At 39.1% G+C, this 24416-nt stretch overlaps 1 protein-coding gene across 4 annotated transcripts in view; it reads left to right on the top strand.

Moving 5' to 3' along the window:
• Nucleotides 1-24416, top strand: part of APP (amyloid beta precursor protein) — a 294233-nt gene that overhangs the window by 247530 nt on the left and 22287 nt on the right. For all 4 annotated transcript variants that reach the window (XM_082625057.1, XM_082625056.1, XM_082625055.1 and 1 more), the window contains one exon: nucleotides 17307-17528. In XM_082625057.1, the coding sequence (XP_082481183.1) occupies nucleotides 17307-17528 (222 nt within the window). The remainder of the gene's footprint in view (nucleotides 1-17306; nucleotides 17529-24416) is intronic.

The raw sequence follows: 24416 nt of genomic DNA, 5'->3' as shown, positions 1-24416 counted from the left end.
ATCTGGGTATGACTAGGTGGGCATTCTAGTCAACTCAGGCTGCCATAATAAAATACCATAGATTGGGTGGCTTAAGCAACAGAATTTTTTTCTCACAGTTCTGGAAGCTGGATCAAAGTCTCAGCAAGTTTGGTTTCTCCTGAGGCCTCTCTCCTTAGCTTGCAGATGGCTGCTTTCTTGCTGTGTCCTCACGTGGCATTTTCTCTGTACACAAGTGAGAGAGATCTTCCAGGCCTGTTGAAATAGGGCTCCACCCTATGACCTCATTTTACCTTAATTACCTCCTTAAAGCTCCTGTCTCCAAATACAGTCACATTAGGGCTTAAGGCTTTAACATATGAATTTGGGGGATACAATCCAGTCCATAATATTTGGCTACACCATGTTTTTGAATAGATCCAGTGTACCCCGTCTTCAGTATTCCTCAACCATCATCTATTTAGTGCATGTGGGTTCTTTCATCCTCAGAAAGTCAATGGAGGCCATGGAAGACATTCTTCCTGCTTCTCTACCCTAAGTCATTGAAACCAGTTTTCATGTCAGCAGCCTTCTACTCTCTCTTTGTGAACTTCACATACAGACCTCTTTGATATATAAAAAGCATACAGTTGACATGGAGAGATTTGATGGATTTTTTAAATGTTGTTCTTTTACTAATTTCTCCATATTCTTCTCTTCATCTCTAAGTGACTAAAGCCAAGCATTCCCAGTGTTGAGGCCTAAGGATAGACCAGATAGGATAACAAAATAGAGCAGGATAAATCCACAATCAGGTATTGGTAGCCATCTTTTCTCATGTCTTGAGCCAAAAGTCACAAATAACCTAGTTGTAGTAAACATTCATTCTGTAAAATATTCTATTCCAATCATCCATATTTCATACAAGAATAAAAGTAAAACTTTAGGCCCCTGGAGAAGTTTCATTAAGATCCAGCTTGTTGAATGGACTCTAAGTTAAAACTGATATGCTGAATGTTATAGATGACTCCAGCTATTTGAGTATCACTCCATTTAGCTGCTGAATGGAGGTGTGACCTACGTCATACTGGCATATGCAGACTCAGTTCTGGCATGAGAGATGGTTATGCTTTCATCACCCTAGAGTTAAAAAAACCTTAAACCTGCCAGGCATTTGCCATGCGTTGTGTTGCCAAGGACAATTCAGCTTCCAGCTTCTTAGAAAGAACATAACATAACCTCTGTGTTTACAAGGTTTTTTAAACTGAGTCCCTTCCACTGCCTTGCTGAGCTTGCGTTGACACTGGTACCCAGAATTCCCGTGCAGCCAGTGAGGGTCCAGAAAAGGAAGTGGATAGTTTTCCCTGTAGAAGGGAAGAGAGACGCTGAGAGCTGAAACAGAGAAACCTTTTGGTCTCCATTGAAGCACTTTCTTGTGTTCAGAGGGAAAACATCTCTGCACTGATGGGGCGAAATTAGACTATTAGATTATAGAGCTCTTCACTCCTCTCCAATCCACTTATCCCAGCCTTGAATAAAGGGCCCACTAAAAATCTACATTCTACTCTTGTATGTTTATTTATAGTCAGAAATGGCTATTTCATTAGCAGATGGTTAATATTCACTTATACGGGTAGTGTAATAGTTTCCTAGGACTGCCAGAACTAATGACCATAAACTGGATGGCCTAAAACAACAGAAATTTATTCTTTCACCATTCTGGAGGTTAAAAGTCTAAAATGAAGGTGTCCACAGGGCCATGCTCCCTCTGAAGAGCCATGGGGAGTATCTGTTTCATTCCTTTTTCTTGCATCTGCTGTGGCTGATAATCACTGACGTTTCTTTGGCTTGTAGATACATCAGCCCAACCTCTGCCTGTGTGTCTTTTCCAATATGACCAAGAGCCCACCTGACTCCTGTAGGGTCCATATGGGATTGAGGGCCTTATTCTAGTATGATCTCATCTTTACTTGATTACATCTGCAGAGATCCCATTTCCAAATAGGGTCATATTCAGAGGCACTGGAGGTTAGGACATAGGTATATTTTGGAGGGGGAACACAATTCAACCCATACCAGGCAGGGTTTTTTTGATTTTTTATATATTTTTTAGCCACACTGCATGGGCATGGGGGATCTTAGTTCCCCAACCAGCGATGGAACTCGTGACCCCTGCAGTGGAAGCACAGAGTCTCAACCACCAGACTGCCAGGGAAGTCCCAGGCAGTTTTATTTTTAATTTCTTTTGACTTCTACAAATACAAAAAATTGTCCAAGTTTCTTTCCAAAACACTATCAAATTTAAGTCAAAGGACTGCATGTTTTTTCATGACCTCTTAATTAAAAACAAAATAATTTCCATATTTAATTGGTTCAAATTGTGAAAGGCTTTAAATCCTTTGCATTTGCTTGAGGCTGATTAATGAGTAAATTTGTAAACCATGACTGTTTTAATTAGCCAGGGTTAATTAATGTTTACTGCACTTGGAAGATGAAAAGACATGGATAAATGCACCGTAAGGTGAATAATTTTTTAATTTGTTGTTGAAGCTTATAGTATATTCGAATAAAGACTGCTTATATCACACACACACACACACAAAAGGTTGTTGGAGCCCTGTGGTAATTAGTGTAGAGGGCTCTAAATTTTGAGGTTAATTATTTACATATTATTGAAGATGATCATGTTTTGATACTGTATATTCAAGAGAAAGCTAGTTATATTTTTAATCTGATTGTGTAAAAGGGGAAAGAATAGAAATCTGAGACCAAACTGATAACTCCTTATATAGTATATCATAATTTAAGATGAAGTCTGTTTTTTGTTTTTTTATTTCTGAGTTGAGACTTTTTCAGAGCAGGGTGAAGGAGGACTCTGCTGAGATGAAAATAACATTTTTAAGCAACTTTTTTGAAGAAGGGAAATTACTAGAATTCCATGTAAGTTTTCAACAGGAAAAGCATCAGGGACTTGGATGAGGTCTAGTGCTGAGATTGGAAAATGTGGAGATTAGAAACAGTTTAGAAGGAAAGACTAGGGCAAGATCCCTGTTACAAGGCAGCAAGGAGTGTATCGTGGAAATAGTTGTCTCAGGCAGCAAAATGCGTTATCCATTCTTGGTGAGGACGTGGTCATCTGGGGTAATTTTCCACCATGTTCAGTGGAACACACCTCTGGCACCAGGGTTCGTGGCTTACAGGGAACTTGAAGCAGAGCTGGCTGGCCTCAATGACAGCGCCCCCATTTCATTTCATCATGTCTGAAGGGAGAGCATATTCAAAGGTAAATTAGCAAAAGGGTTGGGTCTACTTTATTTTTTATCTCCTACACAGTTTTCTCATGTGTTCTTTGCAGAATATAAAAAATAAGGTTGGGCTTCCCTGGTGGCGCAATGGTTGGGAGTCCGCCTGCCGGTGCAGGGGACACGGGTTCGTGCCCCGGTCCGGGAAGATCCCACATGCCACGGAGCGGCTGGGCCCGTCAGCCATGGCCGCTGAGCCTGCGCATCCACAGCCTGTGCTCTGCAGCGGGAGAGGCTGCAACAGTGAGAGGCCCGTGTACCACCAAAAAAAAAATAATAATAAGGTTGCTTTTTTTTATTTTTTCATCATCTCATGGGTGCTCATACTGAAATGATTGGATTTAAGGGGGGTGAGGGGAGGACCTGTGACGCTTTCTGGATGCAAAATACTTTGCTCCCTGCATTCGTAGCAGTAACTACCAATCTGATGTTATTGTTAAGCACAGCAGTTCAACACTGTAAAGAATTTTTAGTAAGGATGCAACACTTCACTGTGGATGGAACTGTTCATTATATAGCAGAATTCAACTTATGATAAATTCCTCTGGGGGAATCTAATGTGGGTTTTTTTACCAAAATACCTGGGAAAATGGGAAAACTCCCATTTTCACCCCAGTGCATCCCCAGTGGGCCTGTTTCAGTCTTTCCATGAGCTCTCCAGGCCCATATTTCCAGGGGCTCCAGACCTCTCCACCATGATGTGTTGGAATATCACAAACTCAACGTGTCTAAATAGAACCTGTCTTTCTCCCCCCATATTTGCTCTTTTGATGGACAAAACTGAGGTCAAGAATACAAATATTACCAGCCACCCAATAGCACCTCCACCCTATCCCAGTCACAACCTCCCCGGTGCACCTCCCACCGCTTCCAAAGCAACACTGTTGTTCTTTGTATCACTTCCTTAAACTTCAGTTTTTTATCACTTTGTATCACTTCCTTCTTTCAGTTTTTATCCATAGTGTACATCCTTGCCCACTATCTTCCCTTTTTTTTTAACGTTGACATGTCTCTTTAGGATTTTATAATCCTCAGATTTCCCCTCTGTCCTTTCCTTTTCTTTATAATTTACTTATTATTGAACTGCGGGCCACTCAACCCATGGAATAACCATAGTCTGGATTTTGCTAATGGCATACTTTTCATGCAGGTCAGTATATCCCTTTGCCCTGTGTATATCCCACAAATGTAAAGCCCCTAGCTTCTGTTGAAGCTGCTTCCCCTTTCACCTCCCTTGTGTCCCAGGAAGCAGAAGAGTCCCAGCTCTTGGGCAGCCCATCCTCTGTACTTGATCCATGCACTTGTATCTACTAGAACAGTAGTCTGTCTTCCTTAGCAAATCTGTAATATCACTATCTCCCCCACCCCAAAGTCCCAGCTTGTTTCTTTCTCACTCTGTCTATACCCCTTACCATAGCATGTGTATAGGAATTACTTTTATGCCTATCTGAGGCCGTGAGCTTTGAGTAAAGAGAAACTGCCTTAGTTATTTCCTGCACTGGCCTGGAAGACATAGGATTGCGGAACAGGTGAATAAATGAATGAGCTCATTAATTAATAATAAAGTGATTCTAATTTTCTTGACTCCAGATTAATTTTCTTAAAGTGAATCCTTTCAGCCTCTCCACATCTGCTCTATTAATGCTTCCCCAAAGACAGACACTTTCCATCCATCTCCAAGCTTCAGATGCCAAGCACTTTCCATCGCCAGGCTTGGTCCCCCCTATATTGTTAAGGGATCCCGTGAGTCCACTACTGCAGAAGAGAAAGAACCATTGCTATTCTAAAAATGTTCACTGCAGAACCATTTTTTTAATTTTTTATTTAGCTATTTAATTATTTTTTGTGTTACACGGGCCTCTCACCGTTGTGGCTTCTCCCGTTGCGGAGCACAGGCTCCAGACGCACAGGATCAGCGGCCATGGCTCACGGGCCCAGCCGCTCCGCGCCATGTGGGATCCTCCCAGACCGGGGCACGAACCCGTGTCCCCTGCATCAGCAGGCGAACTCCCAACCACTGCGCCTCCAGAGAAGCCCTGTAGAACCATTTTGTGTTAAAGAAAACAAAAATAGGCCAGTGTGCAGAAGAGCATAGAGGGCTGATGTGGTTTTTCTCAACCTGCATAAATAAACCTTTCAGATTCACTACCACGTATTCAAACATGATATGCTGTCTACAGGAACAGGAGCATCCTCCCTTGTGATTTGCACCGATCTTATCCACCTTTGCCTGCACCCCTTCTACTTACCAGCATAAATCTTAGGCTCTTTGAGTGAAATCACCTATGTATGGATGTTGAAAATGTTACTTTCTACCATGAGCTAACCAGCCTTGGTAACCGATACCTTACATCCTTCAAACTACAGGCATACCTAAGAGATAATTGCAAACTTGGTTCCAGACCACCAGAATAAGGTGAATATCTCAATAAAGCTAGTCATGTGAATTTTTTGGTTTCCGAAGTGCATGTCAAAGTTACATTTAAACTATGCTGTAGTCTTTTGTACGCAACAGCACTATGTCTAAATAACAACGTACTTACTTCAGCTAGAAAATACCTTATTGCTTAAAATGCTCACCATCATCTGAGCCTTTATCGCGCTGTAATCTTTTTGCATTGGTAACATCAAAAATCACTGATCATAGATCACCATTCCAAATATAATAATAATGAAAAAGTTTGAAATATTGCAACAATTACCAAAATGTGATCCAGAGACAAAAAGTGAGTAAATGCTGTTGGGATAATGGCACCAATAGGCTTGCTTGGCACAGGGTTGCCAGAAACCTTCAGTCCACAAAAATATGCAAAGCACAATAAAGTGAAGTATTGCCTTTATTGTATGCCTGTATAGAGTTCTGTCAATTAGGCATTTATCAGATATGAATCAATTAGCGTGCACTGTTTTCATAGCATAGCAGAGAGTGATTACTAGCTGTTGAGAGGGGCACTGTTGCCCATAGGGTGTCCCTTACCCAGGTGAAAAAGACTTCTCTCACAAGTTTGAGAGAAGGTGCCAATTAGACAGGACCACTGCTTACAGTGCACAGGTTGGACAGGACACAGTGGTAGGGGCATCACTCAGACTCCCTCCCTTTTCACGTGCAGCTGGGGGTACAGGGTGGAGCTGAAATGCAGTCTGCACACAGCTTGACAAGCCACGTGCCCTATATGTGACTCGCATCCTGTGGGCTGGTGAAGGCCTGGCCTTTATCAGAAGTAAAGGTGATGTTTTCATCTCCAGCTGCTCTCTCTTAGTTGGTTTAGAGCTGAGGTGGAGCAAAAGGGGGGATATTGTGGGTTGGTGCCCAGAATGCCCCAGCATCCACAGCGAAGGCTCCAGGGGAGTATGTGCTCAGATTGTATACAGCTGCCAGAATGACTTTGCATTTATAAAAATGTATGCAAGAGAAGTTAAACAGTCATTCGAGTCCTTTTTTAAAATAATCTTCCTCATTATCCTTTCTTGTGCTTGCTAAAAGCATGAGCAATTTTTAAAAATGAAATGTGATACTGACCCAGATAGAGCAAACCTCAGGTTTTATTTCATGTTTCCAATTTACTGTGTAACGGAGAACTTAAAAGTACAAAGAAACAAACAATAAACTGTACCAACTATGCAGAACAACCTACCAGAGAACAAAGAAATACATACTCTGGAACGGCACTGGAGAAATATGGATTCTTGTGGTTGCGTCTCTCTATGTCCTCAAATCTGATAACTCCAATTCCAGGGGCCTTTCTTCAGTAATCTCACAAAATTCTGTCTCCTTGACCACAGTTGTAACAACTAGATAATAAAGTGATGAAGGAACGAGATGAAGTAATTGATTCTGTAAAGGATAAAACTATGTTAAAAATTATTTTTGGTGGGATGACAAGTGAACTTTTGTTTCTTTTGTTTTCTTTGCACTGAATGTATGTGACCCATAATTAGCACCAAACTACATTTTTCTATAAGGAGGAATCACAGTGAAGTGATGCTGCAGGGGTTAGGCTCTTAAAGACAATCTTGAAGAGAAAATTCTACATAATCATAATTACTTTGAAACTCCTTGAGCTTTGCCATAAAAGTATACATCTCTCAACTACCCCAAGACAGTCAGTTTTTCCTCTAGCATGTGAAGAGACAACTGTTTTGTTAGGTTGAAGGCCATAAGAAATAATTGACTTTTGTTTAAGGGATAAAAGGCATAAAAGTCACATTTATTTTAATTTAGTTTGCAGAGGACATTTAGTCTGCATCTGCTTACATTCATGGACATATATGCATTTTCACTGTATGTATTAACCACAGGAAAACATCCATACACATACAGGCTAAAGCTGGCACTACAGATTAGCCCTTTACACTGAAATTCTTCACTATGTGTTGTTTCTTCAAAACTAGGGCACATTTATATATGTGAATTATGCCCTCAACACAGCATACTTTGAGATTCTTTCTGTAATATGTAAACTTGGTTTTTAGCTTAAACTTTAGAAGATTTTTCCCCTTAGGATTGCTTAGGCTCTTGACTACCCAGGCGGGACCAAGACTCCTGCTGTGGTTGGAAATAAGATCAGGTCATTGGCTCAAGTTCCACAAGTAAACATGAAGTAGGAACTCTACTCTGTTTTTAGAAACCAGGGAGCCTGACAGCCATTGGTAGGTCTAAGTTGTTTAATCTGCGTTGTTTGAAAGTCAAAAAGAAATTTGTCTTGAAAAGGAACTTCTTCTGTACCTTCCATTTTAAGCGAGACAAGTGATGTTTCAGGAAAATGTCACTTGCAACCAGGAATGTTCTCACAAGTAATGTGTAGCCATGTTTGTATCACCTTCAGGGATAGTTTGTTGCCATAAGTGGACAAAGCATGCTCCATTTAAAATCTCTGTCCAAGAAACTACTAAAGAAAAATAAACCCAGATTCAGATGTGGAGTCTGAATTTTGAGACTGTGAGAGATTTTCAGGGTTGATAGTGTAGCTAAAAATAAGAGGACTGACCCAGTTTTCTGGGAGGTCAAAATAAAAACTAGATTTGTGGAACAGTTTTGCTTTGTGATAATGTATCTCATTTTTCCCTCATGTTGGAAAATATGGCAGCCTTGTACATTTAAATCGCTCAAAATCCAAAGCAGTCTAAATATCTTAAATTTGACTCAGAATCGGTGAAACCTAATGACAGTTCATGTAGCCATCATATTTATACCAGTCTACCAGAGAAAGGGAAATCTAAAGAAGTGGGAGATGGGTGAGAGGCGAAACTGCTGCTGAGGGTGGACCATCAAAACAAGAGTGACAGGTAAGCCTCACTTAGAGAAGGGAGCAGTGCATGGCTGTGCAGGTGGGAACCACCTGGACTTTCAGCTCTGCCTCACCATCGAGAAGCTCTGTGACCTTGGACGCCAGCTCTGTGATTACCTTGGTTTCTTCACGTGTAAAAAAGATATTAAATTCATCACTTTCCAAATCGATCAAAAATAAAGTATGCAAAACAGGATGCTTGTGATGATAGATGTGGATGTATTTTTATAATATTTGTTACTAATCAAAGTGAAACAGCCATGTCCTCCATAAAATAGGTTTTTTTTCAATGGAATAGTGGCAAGGTTGCACTAGGAATCAGGATACTTGTGTTCAGATCCCAGTTCAGCTACTCGATAACTTTAAATGTATTTCTCAAGGTTGGTGTCACAGTTTGCTCAACTGTCATTGGGGGTAGTAATCCCATTATGAAGGTTGATGTGGGTATCAAATGAGCTAACAGCTATGTAAAGGCCACAGGCATGGAAGGCGTCATTGGTGCCTATCAAGATGTCATAGCATGACACAATTCCATCACACTACTGCTGTCCCACCAGTCACACGCTGATCGAAACATCCCAGCCGTGTGCAGTAATCACTTGAAGACCACATAGGTTCTCCCCCAAGTCAGCATTTCAAACAACTTCTGCTCCATTGAACTATAAGTCAGTCCATGCTTAAGACGTAAATTCAGTCTTTATAGGGGAGAGCACAGCAGTGAAGTATGTCCTCTGGTGCCCTCTACTTTTTTAAGTACATTCTTTTTCTCAGGGTCTGAATAACAATGACCTGTTTGTTTCCTGAACACTTTCCTTCTCTGGCTCCTATGTAATTTCCTGCCTGACAAATAGTCTGGCAAAACAAAGGAAATTCATAATTAGTCTTTCCTTTCGTGTGGCTTTCTGGTTCAGAAAAATGTTATCGTGAATGACAGCTTCAAGGCAATAGGGTGGGTTGGGTTTATGAACATGTCTTTGAGGTGTTTTGCAGCAAGGTTTCTTCTGGCAATACTGTTTCTTGGCCATACTCACCTTTCACACCTTGTTTTGTTTTGAGGCTTGTCTTGTAGGAAGGGGATAACAGGCCATTTTGTAGTGATGCCTTTGTAGACCTCGTGGCAGTGGTCAGACTGTAATGTACTTAAGACTCGCCTGGGATCAGATGTATTATGCTAAGTGAAATAAGTCAGATAGAGAAAGACAAATACTGTATGATATCACTTATATGCATAATCTAAAACATACAACAAACTAATGAATATAACAAAAAAGAAGCAGACTCACAGATACAGAGAACAAACTAGTGGTTACCTGTGGGGAGAGGGAAGGGGGGAGGGGCAATATAGGGGTAGGGGATTAAGAGGTAATATGTATAAAATAAGCTGCAAGGAGATATTGTACAACACAGGGCATATAGCCAATATTTTATAATAACTACAAATGGAGTATAACCTTTAAAAATTGTGAATCACTATATTGTACACCTGTAACTTATATAATATTGTACATCAGCTATACTTCAGTTTTTTAAAAATTGCTTGGGGATCATGTTAAAAGTGCAGATTGTTTCCCTAGCTCTGGGTGGAACCTGAGATTATGCATTTCGACAAGGTCTCAGGGGATGCCCACACAGCAAGTTTATAGATAACAGGATTCAAAGTGAAGAAACTACAAAGACCATCCATCCAACTTCCCCTGATTTTATGGATGAGGAACCAAGGCTTAGGGAGTTTCAGAGGCCATGGTGATGTTAAGTATAGTAAACAGCGTGGCAGTTATATGCTAAACCATGTGTCAGACATGCACAGACTGTGATTGGAAAATTAAATCTGATCTCATCGTCCTGGTGTGGGCAAAATGCCTAGAATGGATGACAGCAGATTTATAGTAGAGCTTCTTGATGGGGAAAAAATTACATCCCTTTTATAAATACATCCAGTGCAGCTGTGGCAGTTGCAGGGGTGGCATGGTGGAGGGATGCATTGTACAGAGGTGTAAACTTCAGTCCTTTTAAATGCATAAGTAATCATTTGTTAAAATATAAGAATTGATCATGTGAGACTCTCCTGTTAGACAAGGTTGATAGAAAATTTCCATTTGGGGAAGAGGCTGCAGATAAATGTGTATTTTTCCACTAGGAACCAGAAGAATCAGAAAATTGGGGGAAAATGAAGATAGCGATGCAGGGTCAATTCTATACAGTAGAAAAACCAGCAAGCCTGAGCATGTTCACTGGTCTCCAAATCAGACCTTTAATAGCCATATTTCACAGGGGAAAAGACTGAGGTTGGACCTCCTCTATGTGAAGGATATTTCCCACCCACCCCAAATGTGTTTAAAGGATGGAAAATGTAGTTCAATAATTACAACTGAAGCTTGTAGAAGAGCTGATTTAATGTTTATAAACTTCATTTTCTTGAAACCTAAAATATGGCAGTTAAACTTTTAGAAGGAGTTTGGCTAGTGGATTAATAATTAAAAGAAGAACATTAGATGAATTATCTAGGATTCATCTGTTTCCCATTCATAGTCCTTTATGAGGCCATTTCTCTCAAAATGAATTATCATGGAAGTCTATTGCTTCTACAAAAACAAAATACGTTAGTCATTTGAAGTTGAAATCACCACTGGGGATCTCTTTTGATGTTGCTTTCTTTTTTTTTTTTAATAAATTTATTTATTTATTTATTTTTATATTTTTGGCCGCGTTGGGTCTTCGTTGCTATGCGCAGGCTTTCTCTAGTTGCGGCGATGCACGGGCTTCTCATTGCAGTGGCTTCTCTTGTTGAGGAGCACAGGCTCTAGGTGCGCGGGCTTCAGTAGTTGTAGCACATGGGCTTAGTTGTTCCGCAGTATGTGGGATCTTCCCGGACCAGGGCTCAAACCTGTGTCCCCTCCATTGGCAGGCGGATTTGTAACCCCTGTGCCACCAGGGAAGCCCTGATGTTGCTTTCTTTAAAATATTTTAAATATGTTCAATGATAGCTAAATGGTGAGGTGTTTCGTTTTCTTTCTCTTATTTACTATAAGTATGCCTGATATACATCCTCAAAACATTTTTAAGAGGGCAACATACAGTGGGGTTCATTGCATGTTTAATATTTGAAATTAAACATCTTTTTATTGTTTAAACTGTAGTTTACATATTACCATCATTGAATTCAGTTAAATATTTCCACTTTTAACTGCAAGGCTCATATGCTTGGGTATTACAGAAGATATTTAACTACAGAGGTAACTGCTGCAATTTTGGGCAGCATCAGTTAGCCTTTAAGAAAATAAAGAGTCTTGGGGGGAATGTGCCTTTTAGTTTAATACAGCAGTTGGCAAATATAGATGCTTAAAAGCTTTGACATCCCAGTAAATGCCATCAAAGCATTGTAATAAAATATTAAATTAATTCAGATAAAAAGATAATCCATCGGGGCCACCAACATAGTAGAAGTGTGGTTTCTGTGTAATTAGTCTGACCACAAAATTCAAAGATTAAGTCCCACTCAGAATGAACAATGAAATGATATTTGGCTTTGAATTATTTTTTTATCATAAGAGGAATTGCCTGGTGCCAATTGTGTTAACAGTTGGTAAAATCCTGAGCCCTTAATAATGTCAAGAAGTAGGTGGCCGTCTTAGGCATTTTATGGTCACAAAATTGAATCCTACTCCAGCTGACAGTAATCCATCATTTCTACCCTCTTTTCTTCCCTTAAACCCAACACTGACCTCATTGTTCCAAGTGAGATGACCAGAGGTGGTTGTTTCTAAATCTCCTATGTTAAATAGAGATAGGAAAGTGGATTTCTTCTCTGGTACCAAAAGTTTTTTTAAAGCTTAAGTGCTTCTCAGTCTGCCAAAAATGTAATGTTTGTTGAATATATTGTTCTTTTATTTTCTGAAAATGAATATAATAAACCAGGAAAATTAACCACCATGGGGCTCTACATTTTAGCAGCCATTTGGAGGAAATTTCCTGCCAACACTATAAAAGAGAAAAGGGGGCACACCATGATTTGCTGCAATCTAAAATGACATGCCTATTTTATGAAGCACAGATGTAAGATTTTTCACTGTGACAGTTCCCTACACTATCTTTTTTACTGCCATGGCTGAGATGGGTACAGGACTCCCCCCAGCTCCCATGCCTGGGAAATGCTCATTTGAGGGGACAAAAGCAGTAACCATTCCATAGGGCTCATGGTGTTTAGGTCAGCTTACAAGGTAAATGTGGAAGACATTATGGAAGTCATGCTTATAATGCCTGGTTTCTCCATTTACTCTGTAAATGAACAGTCCAGTGATGAGAATAAGAGTGACCCTGGATAGGTAGGGGTTAAATCAGGGAGGTTGGTGTTATGTAGCCCAGGACTTGGATTTCAGCACTGATGCTTACTGGCCATGGAATCTTGAAGAATCCATTCACCTCTCCCGGCCTCAGATTCATGTTCTGTAAAGGTAATGATGCCTGCCTCATAAAGTTATTGGGAGGAGAGCTGTAGAAGAGGGGGCATTGGAGCTGGGCTCTAAAGAGTTCATTATAGTTTATATAAGCAGGGATGGGCTTCCCAGGTAGCAGGAACAGAGAGCAAAGGTGTCCTGAGGGGAATGCATGGTCCCATCTGAGAGTAATCCAGACCATTCAGATGTGGTATTATGATTCTGACACCAATTCCAATGTGTGGAGTTCTCCCCACACCAACAAGTGATTCTCCAGCATTAGCTGAGTGTCCTACAGTGCAACCCAATCCTGATACTACTACGTGGAAGATAGCATCAGAGTCCATAGGTCAAGCAAGGGCTTAGTCCCACAAGACTGCCCACCCCACTCCCCTCCACAGCCAGTCTTGAGCCCTGGTTGTCACCTGGCCTTCTGATGGCCATCTGTGAATCAGAGACTCCAGCCACCTCCTCCTCAGGTTCTATTAATTTCCTAGAATGGCTCACAGAACACTGATAAATGTTTTACTTACTGGATTTTTAATAAACCAGCAGGTTTATTAAAAAAGGATTTAACTCAGGAAGAAGAGAAGGTTAGGGCAGAGTATATGGGAAGGAGCTCAGAGCTCTCCTGCCCCCTCCCAGCCCAGCATGCTCCCACATCTCCACATCGCGTGTTCACCAACATTGAAGCTCTCCGAACCCTATTCTTTTTTTTACATAGCATATTTTTTAAATGTTTACTTTCTAATTGTGAGTATATAATACAGCTGAGTTTTTATATTGACCATGTATTCCGCAGCCTTGCTAAATTCACTTAATTTTTTTCTTCCCTTTTTTTATTGAGGTACACTTGATTTATAATATTATATAAGTTTCAGGTGTACAGCATAGTGATTCACAATTTTGAAAGCTTATACTCCATTTATAGTTATTATAAAATGTTGGCTATATTCCCTGTGCTGTACAATATATCCTTGTAGCTTATTTATTTTATACATAGTAGTTTGTACCTGTTAAACCCCTATCCATATCTTGTCCCTCCCCTCTCCCCACTGGTAACCAGTTTGTTCCCTTTATCTGTGAGTCTGTTTCTTTCTTGTTATATTCACTAGTTTGTTGTATGTTTCAGATTCCTCATATAAGTGATATTATACAGTATTTGTCTTTCTCTGTCTGACTTATTTCTCTAAGCATAATACTCTATAGGTCCATCCATGTTGTTGCCAGTGGCAAAATTTCATTATTTTTTATGGCTGAGTAATACTCCATTGTATGTATACATACCACATCTTCTTTAGCTATTCACCTGTGGTGGATACTTAGGTTGCTTCCATATTTTGGGTATTGTAAATAATGCGAACCCTATTCTTTGGGGTTTTTACAGAGGCTTCATTACATAGGCATGTTTGATTAAATCATTGGCCATTGGGGGTGAGGCTGAAAGTTCTAACCTTCTAAGCATGTTGTTAGTTCCAACCTTCTAAGCATGTTGTTAGTTCCCCTGGTGACAAGCCCCCATCCTTAGGTGACCTAGGGGCTTTTCAGAAGTCACCTCATTAATGTAACAAGACACCTTTATAGGTCTCATCACCTAAGAAGTTCCAAGGGTTTTAGTACCTCTGTGCCTATAAAGACCAAATAAATATTTCTTATTATAAATCACAATATCACAGGTGTATACAGCAAAGAGCTGTGAGCCTCATGGCTAAAAAGATGAGGTGGGCCCAGATCCCAGAGGGCCTTTAACATTTGGCAGAGGAGTTTGGGATTAAGTCATTAGAAACTGAGAAGCCGTTGAAATGGGTTGGAGCCATTCCTTAATATCAGGAAAAGATCTGGGAAACAAAGGGATAAAAATTAGAGGAAGGAGAGCACTGAGGAGAGAATTATCACAATTATCCAGGCAAAAAGTAATGATGGCTCAAGGGAGGTGGGTAATGGAAAAGGGGAGTGAGAAATGAATAAGAGAGAATCCAAAAATGGAATTAAAAAGGAGCTGTCAGTAATTCAAGTATGGGACACAAAAACATAGAGTCACAGATGGTTCTGAAGGTTTCAAGCCGGTGGCTAGGAGAATAGTTCTGCCATGATTAGAAAATGGGAAGGCAGGAGGAGAGCCTTGAGCTCAGTTTTGTACATACTAAGTTCATGGAAGATCTAAGTTAATAGTTCCAGCAAACTGTTAGAAATATACACACTAGAGTGGGAGGGAGAAGTCAGAGCTGGGGAAATACATTTCAGATTCAACCAAAAGTAGGGGGGTCCTTAGCGTTTCAAGAGTGGATGGGATTTCCAAATGAAGAACTGAAGAAAGAGTTGGAAAGAGATACAAGAAGAAAATGACAGAGATGAAGAGATTAGAACAAATGAGCAGAGAGTTACTCAGAGAAACCACAGGAAACAAGCTCAGTACTGAGTATACAAGACAAAGAGAAAAAATTTCCAGATGGAGGAAGAGGTTAAGTGATGGTAAATGCCACAAAGACACCAAAAACAACATGGCGCCAGGTAGGGCCAGGAGCGGATCCCGCTGGCAAAGGTTATTCATTCCCTCACAAGATGAACATGTAAGCACCAATAATTATTCCAGAAGGTCCTCTCTTTACATTTTAACTACTTAACAGTCACAAGCATAAGATTTATATAAAAGACCCATTTAATTTATTAAAGTAGACATTGGCTAAGTTATTAGCCATTACCTATGACTCTGTAAGACATGAAAAAATTGGAAGAAATGTAATGCTAAGTTATTAGCCATTACCTATGACTCTGTAAGACATGAAAAAATTGGAAGAAATGTAATGGGGCCTTTTATCTGTATGGGAAAGGTCATTACAAGCATCAAATATTGAATTTTAGAATGGTACCCCAGCAAATAGATATATATTATAACTCAAATTAGACTTCAAGAGGACCGATTTGCTTGAGATTTTATCATTTAAAATATCTTGCAATAAAACTGACTTCATAGAAGGACATTAATCTCATACTTTAATGCTAGTCTGTCAAACTGTTTTAATAGATATATTTGAACAGAATTTTAATTTTTCAGATAATTTTTTTGTGAATTTAGAAGAGAATGTGAAGGATAATAGTAAGATGTTACAAATCAAATTTAAATCCTGATTTTGCTTTTTTTCATTTTCTACATCAATAATACTAACCAATGATTGGTTTGAAATATATAATACAGTAAACTCTTGACAGAGGTATGATTGGAAAGGGAAAAGTTCTGATTAATGTTTTTGTTGATAGCACACATGCTATTTATAAGTCTCTAGTGTTAAAAATATGTCACACAGGAAAACCTGTTGAAGCTTTGGCAACATAATAGGAGAATCTCAGATCTTGTGATACTCAGTTTTTAAAACTGTAATTGCACTCAATACAGAGTTATGTTCCCAGCTCTTTTTTCTGGTAAAAATGCATTTCAATAATGAAATGTGTAATTTGGGAATTTTCACTGGTCTACAAGAACTTCAGATAGGTTGATTATGTTCCATAAAGTTGATTTTGTTCAGTCAGTTTTAAAAAGGGGTAATTGATAATATTTTTTGAAACGAGATGCAAACAAGACACAGCAGAGAAAGACAGGATATTTGGTTTGAGAGCCCATGAGAAATGTTGGCAGGCGGGGCTGTTTATCCCACAGAAGAGAAGGCTGGAGCAGAGCTTCACGTCTGCAAAGCCAAAACTGGCCTTTTTTGTTGCCTCAGAACATATATCATGCAGCCCCTGGGAGCCTTTGAGAAAGACAGATTTTTTTTTCAAGGCAAAACAATGAGAACTGTTGAAGAATGGAGCAGGCAGGCGGCCCATCACTTAGCTTTTCTTGTCCTTACACATGTTCATGGAAAGACTAGGGCTTTGCTGGATATGTCCTTCAGCTTGAAAGAAACTGTACCTTTCATACTGCCGCCACTCCACTGCAAACACCCCGCCAAAGCACGCTCTCCATTCCTCTGTGATCACAGTAAACTAGGAGAGAATGGCCATTTACCTCTCAAGGTTTTTCACCACTGGGGGGAGTGGTGCAGCGGGTCAGAGCATCAGCCTTGGCCTAAGACACTCTACCTGGGCTCAAATCCCACCTTGTGCGTTGCTAGCTATGATTTTGTGTAAGTGGCTTAACTATCATGTGCCTCAGTTTTCACATCTGTAGGATGGAGATGATAATGGTACCCACCTCGTGGCTGTAAATAAGATCATGCATGTCAAGTAGTTACAGTCGTGCCTGGCAGACAGCAGATGGTAGCCACTGCTGCTCCTTCTGTTGTGATTGTTGCTGTTACTCACCAAAGACATGGCTTTGTTTTGTTTAGATGAGCTGCTTCAGAAAGAGCAGAACTACTCCGACGATGTCTTGGCCAATATGATCAGCGAACCAAGGATTAGTTATGGCAATGATGCTCTCATGCCATCTTTGACTGAAACCAAAACCACTGTGGAGCTTCTTCCCGTGAATGGAGAGTTCAGCCTGGACGATCTCCAGCCCTGGCATCCTTTTGGGGTCGACTCTGTGCCCGCCAACACAGAAAATGAAGGTAAGAAGCCCAGGAGGGAACAAGAACAGTCTGGTATGTATAATCTCTCTCGTGTTCTTAAGGGGTGACTTTTAATATGAATTTTTAACAGTGCTTTCTCACTGAGAGGTATTTTGTTGCTTCTGGAATGAAAGCACAATATTCAATTAGTGTTTATAAGACAGTGGCCTAGAATGCACACCTTTGAAGAAAACAGACATGTGATAAAACTATGGAAATCACAGTTCACTCAGTGGAGAGAGAAATTTTTTTTTTTCTTTTGTGGCCACACTGTGAGGCTTGTGGGATCTTAGTTCCCCATCCAGGGATTGAACCTGCACCCTCAGCAGTGAAAGCACAGAATCCTAACCACTGGACCACCAGGGAATTCCCAGAGAGAGAAATTTTGATGGGGCCTGCATAAATGGAGGTTTGAAAGCCACCAAAATAGTCTTTGTTGGTTATTTATTCTAGTGCATTACATTTCAGATCACATTAAATGTTAAAGGCAAAGATAAAGAACCACTTATGTCATGAAATGTAATTTTGCTTAAGAGTTATACAATTCTGTGTTTGGAAAGTTAAATATAGGCAGCTGTCAAAATTAAGAAGCACATTGACCTAAACATTTTTTCCTCTGATAATTCAGAAAAGCAAGATTTTCTTCGTTAACAAATTTGCACAATGGATTATGTACTTTTCATTCACAGGGATTTCTTAGCAGAAATTTTCAAATAATATCTATTCAGGAGAGATAATTTTTTAGTTCTTATTCCATATCATTTTACATGTTCAGAAGTATAAAATTTTGAACATAGGAACACCTTGATTTCGAGATACTAATAGCTTGGTTTTCAAGAACACATAGGATTTTTTTTTAATAAATTTATTTTATTTTTATTTATTTTTAGCTGTGTTGGGTCTTTGTTGCTGCACACAGGTTCTCTCCAGTTGCAGCGAGTGGGGACCACTCTTCATTGTGGTGCACGGGCCTCTCATTGCAGTGGCTCCTCTTGTTGCAGAGCACGGGCTCTAGGCATGCAGGCTTCAGTAGTTGCAGCACACGGGCTCAGTAGTTGTGGCTCGCAGGCTCTAGAGCACAGGCTCAGTTGTTGTGGCACATGGGCTTAGTTGCTCCATGGCATGTGGGATCTTCCTGGACCAGGGCTCGAACCCGTGTCCCCTGTATTGGCAGGTGGATTCTTAACCACTGCACCACCAGGGAAGCCCGAGAACACATAGGATTTTATCTGTGATTTTTCTTTGTTAAAGAAGCAACTTTTGACGGGAATATTTTGACAGTAATAAATACGGATATATGTAGTATGGATACCTCAAAATACAATCACTTACTCCTCAGACTAAATATAAATCCAATATTAGACTAAGTGCACTGGAGAAGCTTTTTTTTAAAGAACCATTGCAGAAAATCTTTATATGGACTGTTTTCATAACATGAGTAATCACCCCAAATGTGTTTCATTAATTTGGAAAAAGGTACCTTCTAGTAATAATATCAGACCATAAACAGCAGTGTTATTTATAATATAAAATAATTAAGACTACCTTTTATAAAAATAGTTCTAACATAGAGGAAAAGAATTTAAGGATATTTAGTTATCAAAGAACTGGGTGACTTCCCTATTAAATTGTATTATTACTAGAATGCTAGTTTTGTCAGTTTTTAAGATAAATACATTTTGGTCATTTAAAATCCTCATCAGTCAGTCTCTAATGAGAATTTTTTGTGAAAAATGTCCAATCTCATTTTTTTAAACTGAACACACACAAGATTTCTTCTTTTCCTTTAGGATACTGGGTTGTTTAATTGATGGAGGAATAGGTAACGTGTATGGAGTCTTAACAAACTTTCTTTGGTAGAAAATTGCAGTCCTTAATGCCCTTTTTATACCAAATAATGTTAAATGTGTAGTTTGTCATTTATGTCCAAGTTTTAGCTTTTTATGGAAAAATTTAAATACATAGATTATTCTCTATTTTTATTAAAAATTACCTGTCATTGAGAACTTATTCATCTCCAATGTGATTCTAAAATTATAATTTATAAAGAATTAAATATCAATTTCTTATAATTTAAGACCTTTTCACATGTCTTTTAAATATATATTTTCCATAAATGAAAAGTTCCCATTTAATATTTTCCATTATTTATTGATTTTGGAAAAGTAGGATAAAACATACTGTAGAGTTTACCTTAATCATTTTTATGAACACATACACACAAATAATAGAGGATAAATTTGTACAAATTGTAATTTGTACAATTTGTACTACAAATTGTACTACAAATTTGTACTGCGAATTTTAACTTATTTATGGTAAAATTTATGGAAAGAGATTTAGAAAGCTAACAACGTAAGCTAAGTTAGCAGCAGAGTAAAATTAATTTACAGACATTAATGTGGATGTTTGTTGTAATATTTGGTATTTCCTTTAGAAATGTGAACTGTGCAAAGTTTAATGAAGATAAAAGACACTCCAGCCCCTGTTTTAAGTTAACTCTTCAAATTTAGTGAATACAGTGAAATGCAATGAGCTTGGTACCACAGACCACAATAGAGAATAGCAAAACGTTATAAACATTCCAGAAGGTGCTTCACTTCCTGAATTTCAGAATTTCCCTTTTGCTATCAAATCTTGAGAGCTCAACTGCTTTATATATGAATATCAGCCTACATGTTTCCTTGGTGTCTTTAATGAGTTAAATTTAGCTTTGCATTTATCATATTAATAGTATAAGTAATACCGCAGTTAAATAAATCTGCTCTTATACGCCCTAAGCATTTTATCTTGACTTTATGTGTACTCATAGGCATATATATGATCTTCACTAAAAATTATATGCCTTCTATCAATATTTAAACATGCTTCTTATGTTAAAATTTTTAAATAGTAGCCAAACTGATCCATTTTGTTTAGGGAAAAAAAAATGGGATGAATACTGACTGTTCCTTTTACGTAGAAATATAAAAAGGAACTATTTCATTTCACTAAAGCCGCTTCCTGAAACCCCACCCCTGATGCCATTGTCAGCACTCTCAACTGTTTTCCTGTTCTTCTGCCCCTTAACAATTCCCTCAAATCAAACAAGAAACAAGGAAGTGTTGGTACAAGTTAGAAAGCAAGCTCTGATTTTTCTTTTCTCCTTCTCTTGCCAAATAATCCAAAAAAAAACTGGATTTATCCTGGGCTTCCCCAAAGTGATCAGTTTCCCCAAGGTGATCAGTTTTTTGGAAGGTCAAGAACAAAAATGGTTTGGAGATACCCCAGAACAGCAATGGACTGAGCACACACCCCAGGGCCCTTGAGTATTGCCAAGATAGATGCCCAGTTGGACAAAGTCCGTGACTGAGTGCCTCTGGATCCCTGACCAACATACAGCTGTTACACTGCCTAGGCCTCATCAAAAGAACTAATGTTCTTGTTAAATAAGGGTGTTATTGACAAACAGCAAAATCTTACATAAGAGTATTGGAGGCAATAATATTTCAGATCTCAGAGCTTGAGTTCTGGTTTTCACCATCATCAGACCACCAGTCCTTTTATAACATTTTGAAAAGTCTCTCTAACAATGAATTTTAAACCGAACTGACAGAGTTTGGTAGGGGAGTCAATACAACGGATGTAATTTATAGTAAGTGTTTCAACAAGTGTTCAGGCTTGACTACCAGTGGAAACAATGGCAGTCAGGCGTTTGCCCCCTTACGGATGCGACAAATACAGATGCAGACTGATACAGGGGCCCTGAATTAGTTTTTCTTTCTTCATTTTATCCAATGGTGAGCTCCAGGAAGATCTACAGTAAGAACTGTGCAGAAATGCTTTGTGTTTATATATAAAGCTGAATTAGGTTTTGGACTCACATAATCGTAAATACATAAATGTCCAGCAGGAATTTAGGAAGCTGTGTAGGGTGCAGGACAATTTTTATTTGTGTGGGATTGCCCTGTGCATGCCATCTAGCATCCCCGGTCCCCAGCCACTAAAAGCCAATAATGTCCACCCTCCTTCTCCCATCATAGTGACAAGCAAAAACACCTCCACATTCCCCACCATCCCACACTACAGAATGATGTGCATCGAGTTTAAATTGCAGCGCTGCTACATGATTTGGGGCAAGTCACAGAGCCTCTCGGGCTGCTTCCTAGTCTGTAAAATAAAGTTGGTAATAATTGCTAACTCAGAGACAGGGTGTGAGCATTAAATGAGATGGTATGGAAAACTCTTAGCAAAGTGCCTAGAATGTAGTAAATGTTCAGTGATAGTTTTTTGTTTGTTGGTTGGTTTTATTTTGTGTGTTTGTTTGTTTTTAAGTAGAACCAGGATCATGTTAGAGAGGTTTTACCAGCTTGTCTCAGAGAGTCACCCTATCACCCAAACAGTATATCCTTAAAATTAATGAATATAACAAGCCATATAATAGTCCTAAAATCTTACCCTTTCTCCCCATCTTCCTCTTCTCCCTCTCCCCAGAGCCTTTTCCTTGTTAATCTTACAGACATGTGCTTGCACACAAAGCTACTGAAAATATCTAAAATTCTCAAAGGATTTCCTTTCATTGTTCATGCAATCCTTATCATCATCAGAGCTTCGAACGCTTACCAAAAATTTGTTGTTTTTCTCAAGAACAATCAGTCAAGTCCACAGAGGGGGTCAGACACTCAGGCATTCTGTTAATTTATATTGAAAAAATAAGCATATCACAAACACAGTTTTCCAATATTTTAGGCTCTTTGACCAGCTGCGATTTGCCTTCAGGGATTTTTATTCTGTGGTTTTCTGAGCCACAAAACTGAAATGGCTAAACTGAAGTGAAGCTGTTGTTTATAAAACAGTTATTCTCATAGATTGTGAAATCATCTGGCTGAAAGCTTTTGTGCTGATAGCATTTGTGTTTGCTCTGCATTTTCATGACTGCCTGACCAGGCCAGCCTGAAGATGAGGAAGATTGCAGTGGCCACCAGAAAGTTTTTGTGGCCAGCAATCAGCTTGTCTGTGAATAATACATACACAAAACACTATAATATTCTTCAAGAGGCACACTAGGTCTTGTAAGATTATATTGTGTAATTGCATCATGAATTTGCCCTCTGGTACATTTTCACTTAGCCATAAAGCAGCAATGAACAAAGCACTTTAAATGGGGAAATTGAGATTAAATAATGTCTTTCATCAAACGTGCAAGCCAGGGCTTTTCAGGCCCCTCTTATCTATAAGTAAAACTGATTTCCTGCTGATTCCTCCATCACCTTAGGCCTGATGGGGAGGGGAGGTTGTGCTGGGCAACAGTTAGCTTAGAACTGGTCTATTACAAGGAATGCCAGAACTAAGAAACTCAGAAGTCCTAGCGCGTCCATCATTCTGTTTCTCTCTTTTTATAGGGGACTATTTGATTCAGAGCTGCCGATGGCAGTAGAATAACATATTTCTGCCCTAAGTTTTATTTTAACTCTTTAAGACAATCTGTTTCTAATGTTTAATTTACTAAATAGCCAAAGTAACATGTTTTGAACACTATATTGAAGTTACTTTCTGGTTCAACTAGTAACGGTCCATTTGAAAAATTAGAAAGTATTTATTTTGGATTGGGAAGTAATGCACTCCTTTTTCTTGTCAATGTATATTCTTTTTTGCAGTGATGAAATTATCTTTTAGTTATTGATGCCTGATCACTGAACACGAGTTACTTATTTTTTGAATGTTTACTCATATTAAATCAGCCCATGGGCCTCCCTGGTGGCGCAGTGGTTGAGAGTCCGCCTGCCGATGCAGGGGATACGGGTTCGTGCCCCGGTCTGGGAGGATCCCATATGCCGCGGAGCGGCTGGGCCCGTGAGCCATGGCCGCTGGGCCTGCGCATCCGGAGCCTGTGCTCCGCAACGGGAGAGGCCACAACAGTGAGAGGCCCGCATACAGCAAAAAAAGAAAAAAAAAAAAAAAAAAATCAGCCTCACACTGTTATAGCAGACTAAAGTTTAAGTCACTAAAATTATTATTGTTTATCTTCCTAAAAAATATAGTTTTATTACTGTTTTCAAATAATACATGCACCTTGAAACAGAAAGGCAGAGAAATTTCTAGGAATGATCTCCTTACCCAGAATAAACTAATGACAGCTTTTTGTGGTAATATCTTTCAGACCTTTATCTATGCGCAGTTGATGTGTTTCCATATTCCCTTGAGTAATTATGGAATAGGGCTTTATCATTTGTAAGGGTCTTTGGCATATGTTTGCACATTTGAGGCCTGGAAAAAAACAGCTTCCTTGTGACAAAACAGAAGCTCAGAAAGAAGGAGGTTTGCCCAAGAGCGCAGAGAAAACAAGTGGTAGCATTAAAATGGACTCTGAGACTAGACTGACTACTGCACCTTCAGTCCAAATTTAAACCACAAACTCAACTGCTTTCCCCTGAGTGGAATACAGTTTCTAATGATTTTAACATTGATGAAGGTAATCACTTTAAGTTACTTTTTTGCTCCGTGAGTTTGCTTTGGTACATTCTTACCTTCAACTGAAGCGCCATTTGGGGCTCTTGTCATCAGGAAGCTCTCAAAAAGTACAATGACCCTTCAGTTAACACCATTGTATAAGGAGTAATAAAGTCCCCCACGATACGTTGTTGCAGATGGGAAAAGGGATGAAATACAGAGAAACAGTATTGTTCAAATGTATTTGTGAGTTGTAGAAGGAAGTATGTCTTAATCTGATACATGAATAGAGTGTTAGTTATCCTCACAATAGTTGTCATAGAATATTTCATAAATAGGATATTTAATAAATGCAGTTTTATAGTATTTGAGAGTTTTTGAAATGGATTTTTTAAATTTTTGGTTCCTCATTACAATTAGAAGATAAGTTATTATTTCTATTTTACTTAATGAAGAAAC

The sequence above is a fragment of the Mesoplodon mirus genome (assembly GCF_964341445.2).
Source record: "Mesoplodon mirus genome assembly, chromosome: 6".
NCBI lineage: Eukaryota > Metazoa > Chordata > Mammalia > Artiodactyla > Ziphiidae > Mesoplodon > Mesoplodon mirus.
Note: the sequence above shows the minus strand (reverse complement) of the source record. Positions and strands in the feature narration are given on the sequence as shown.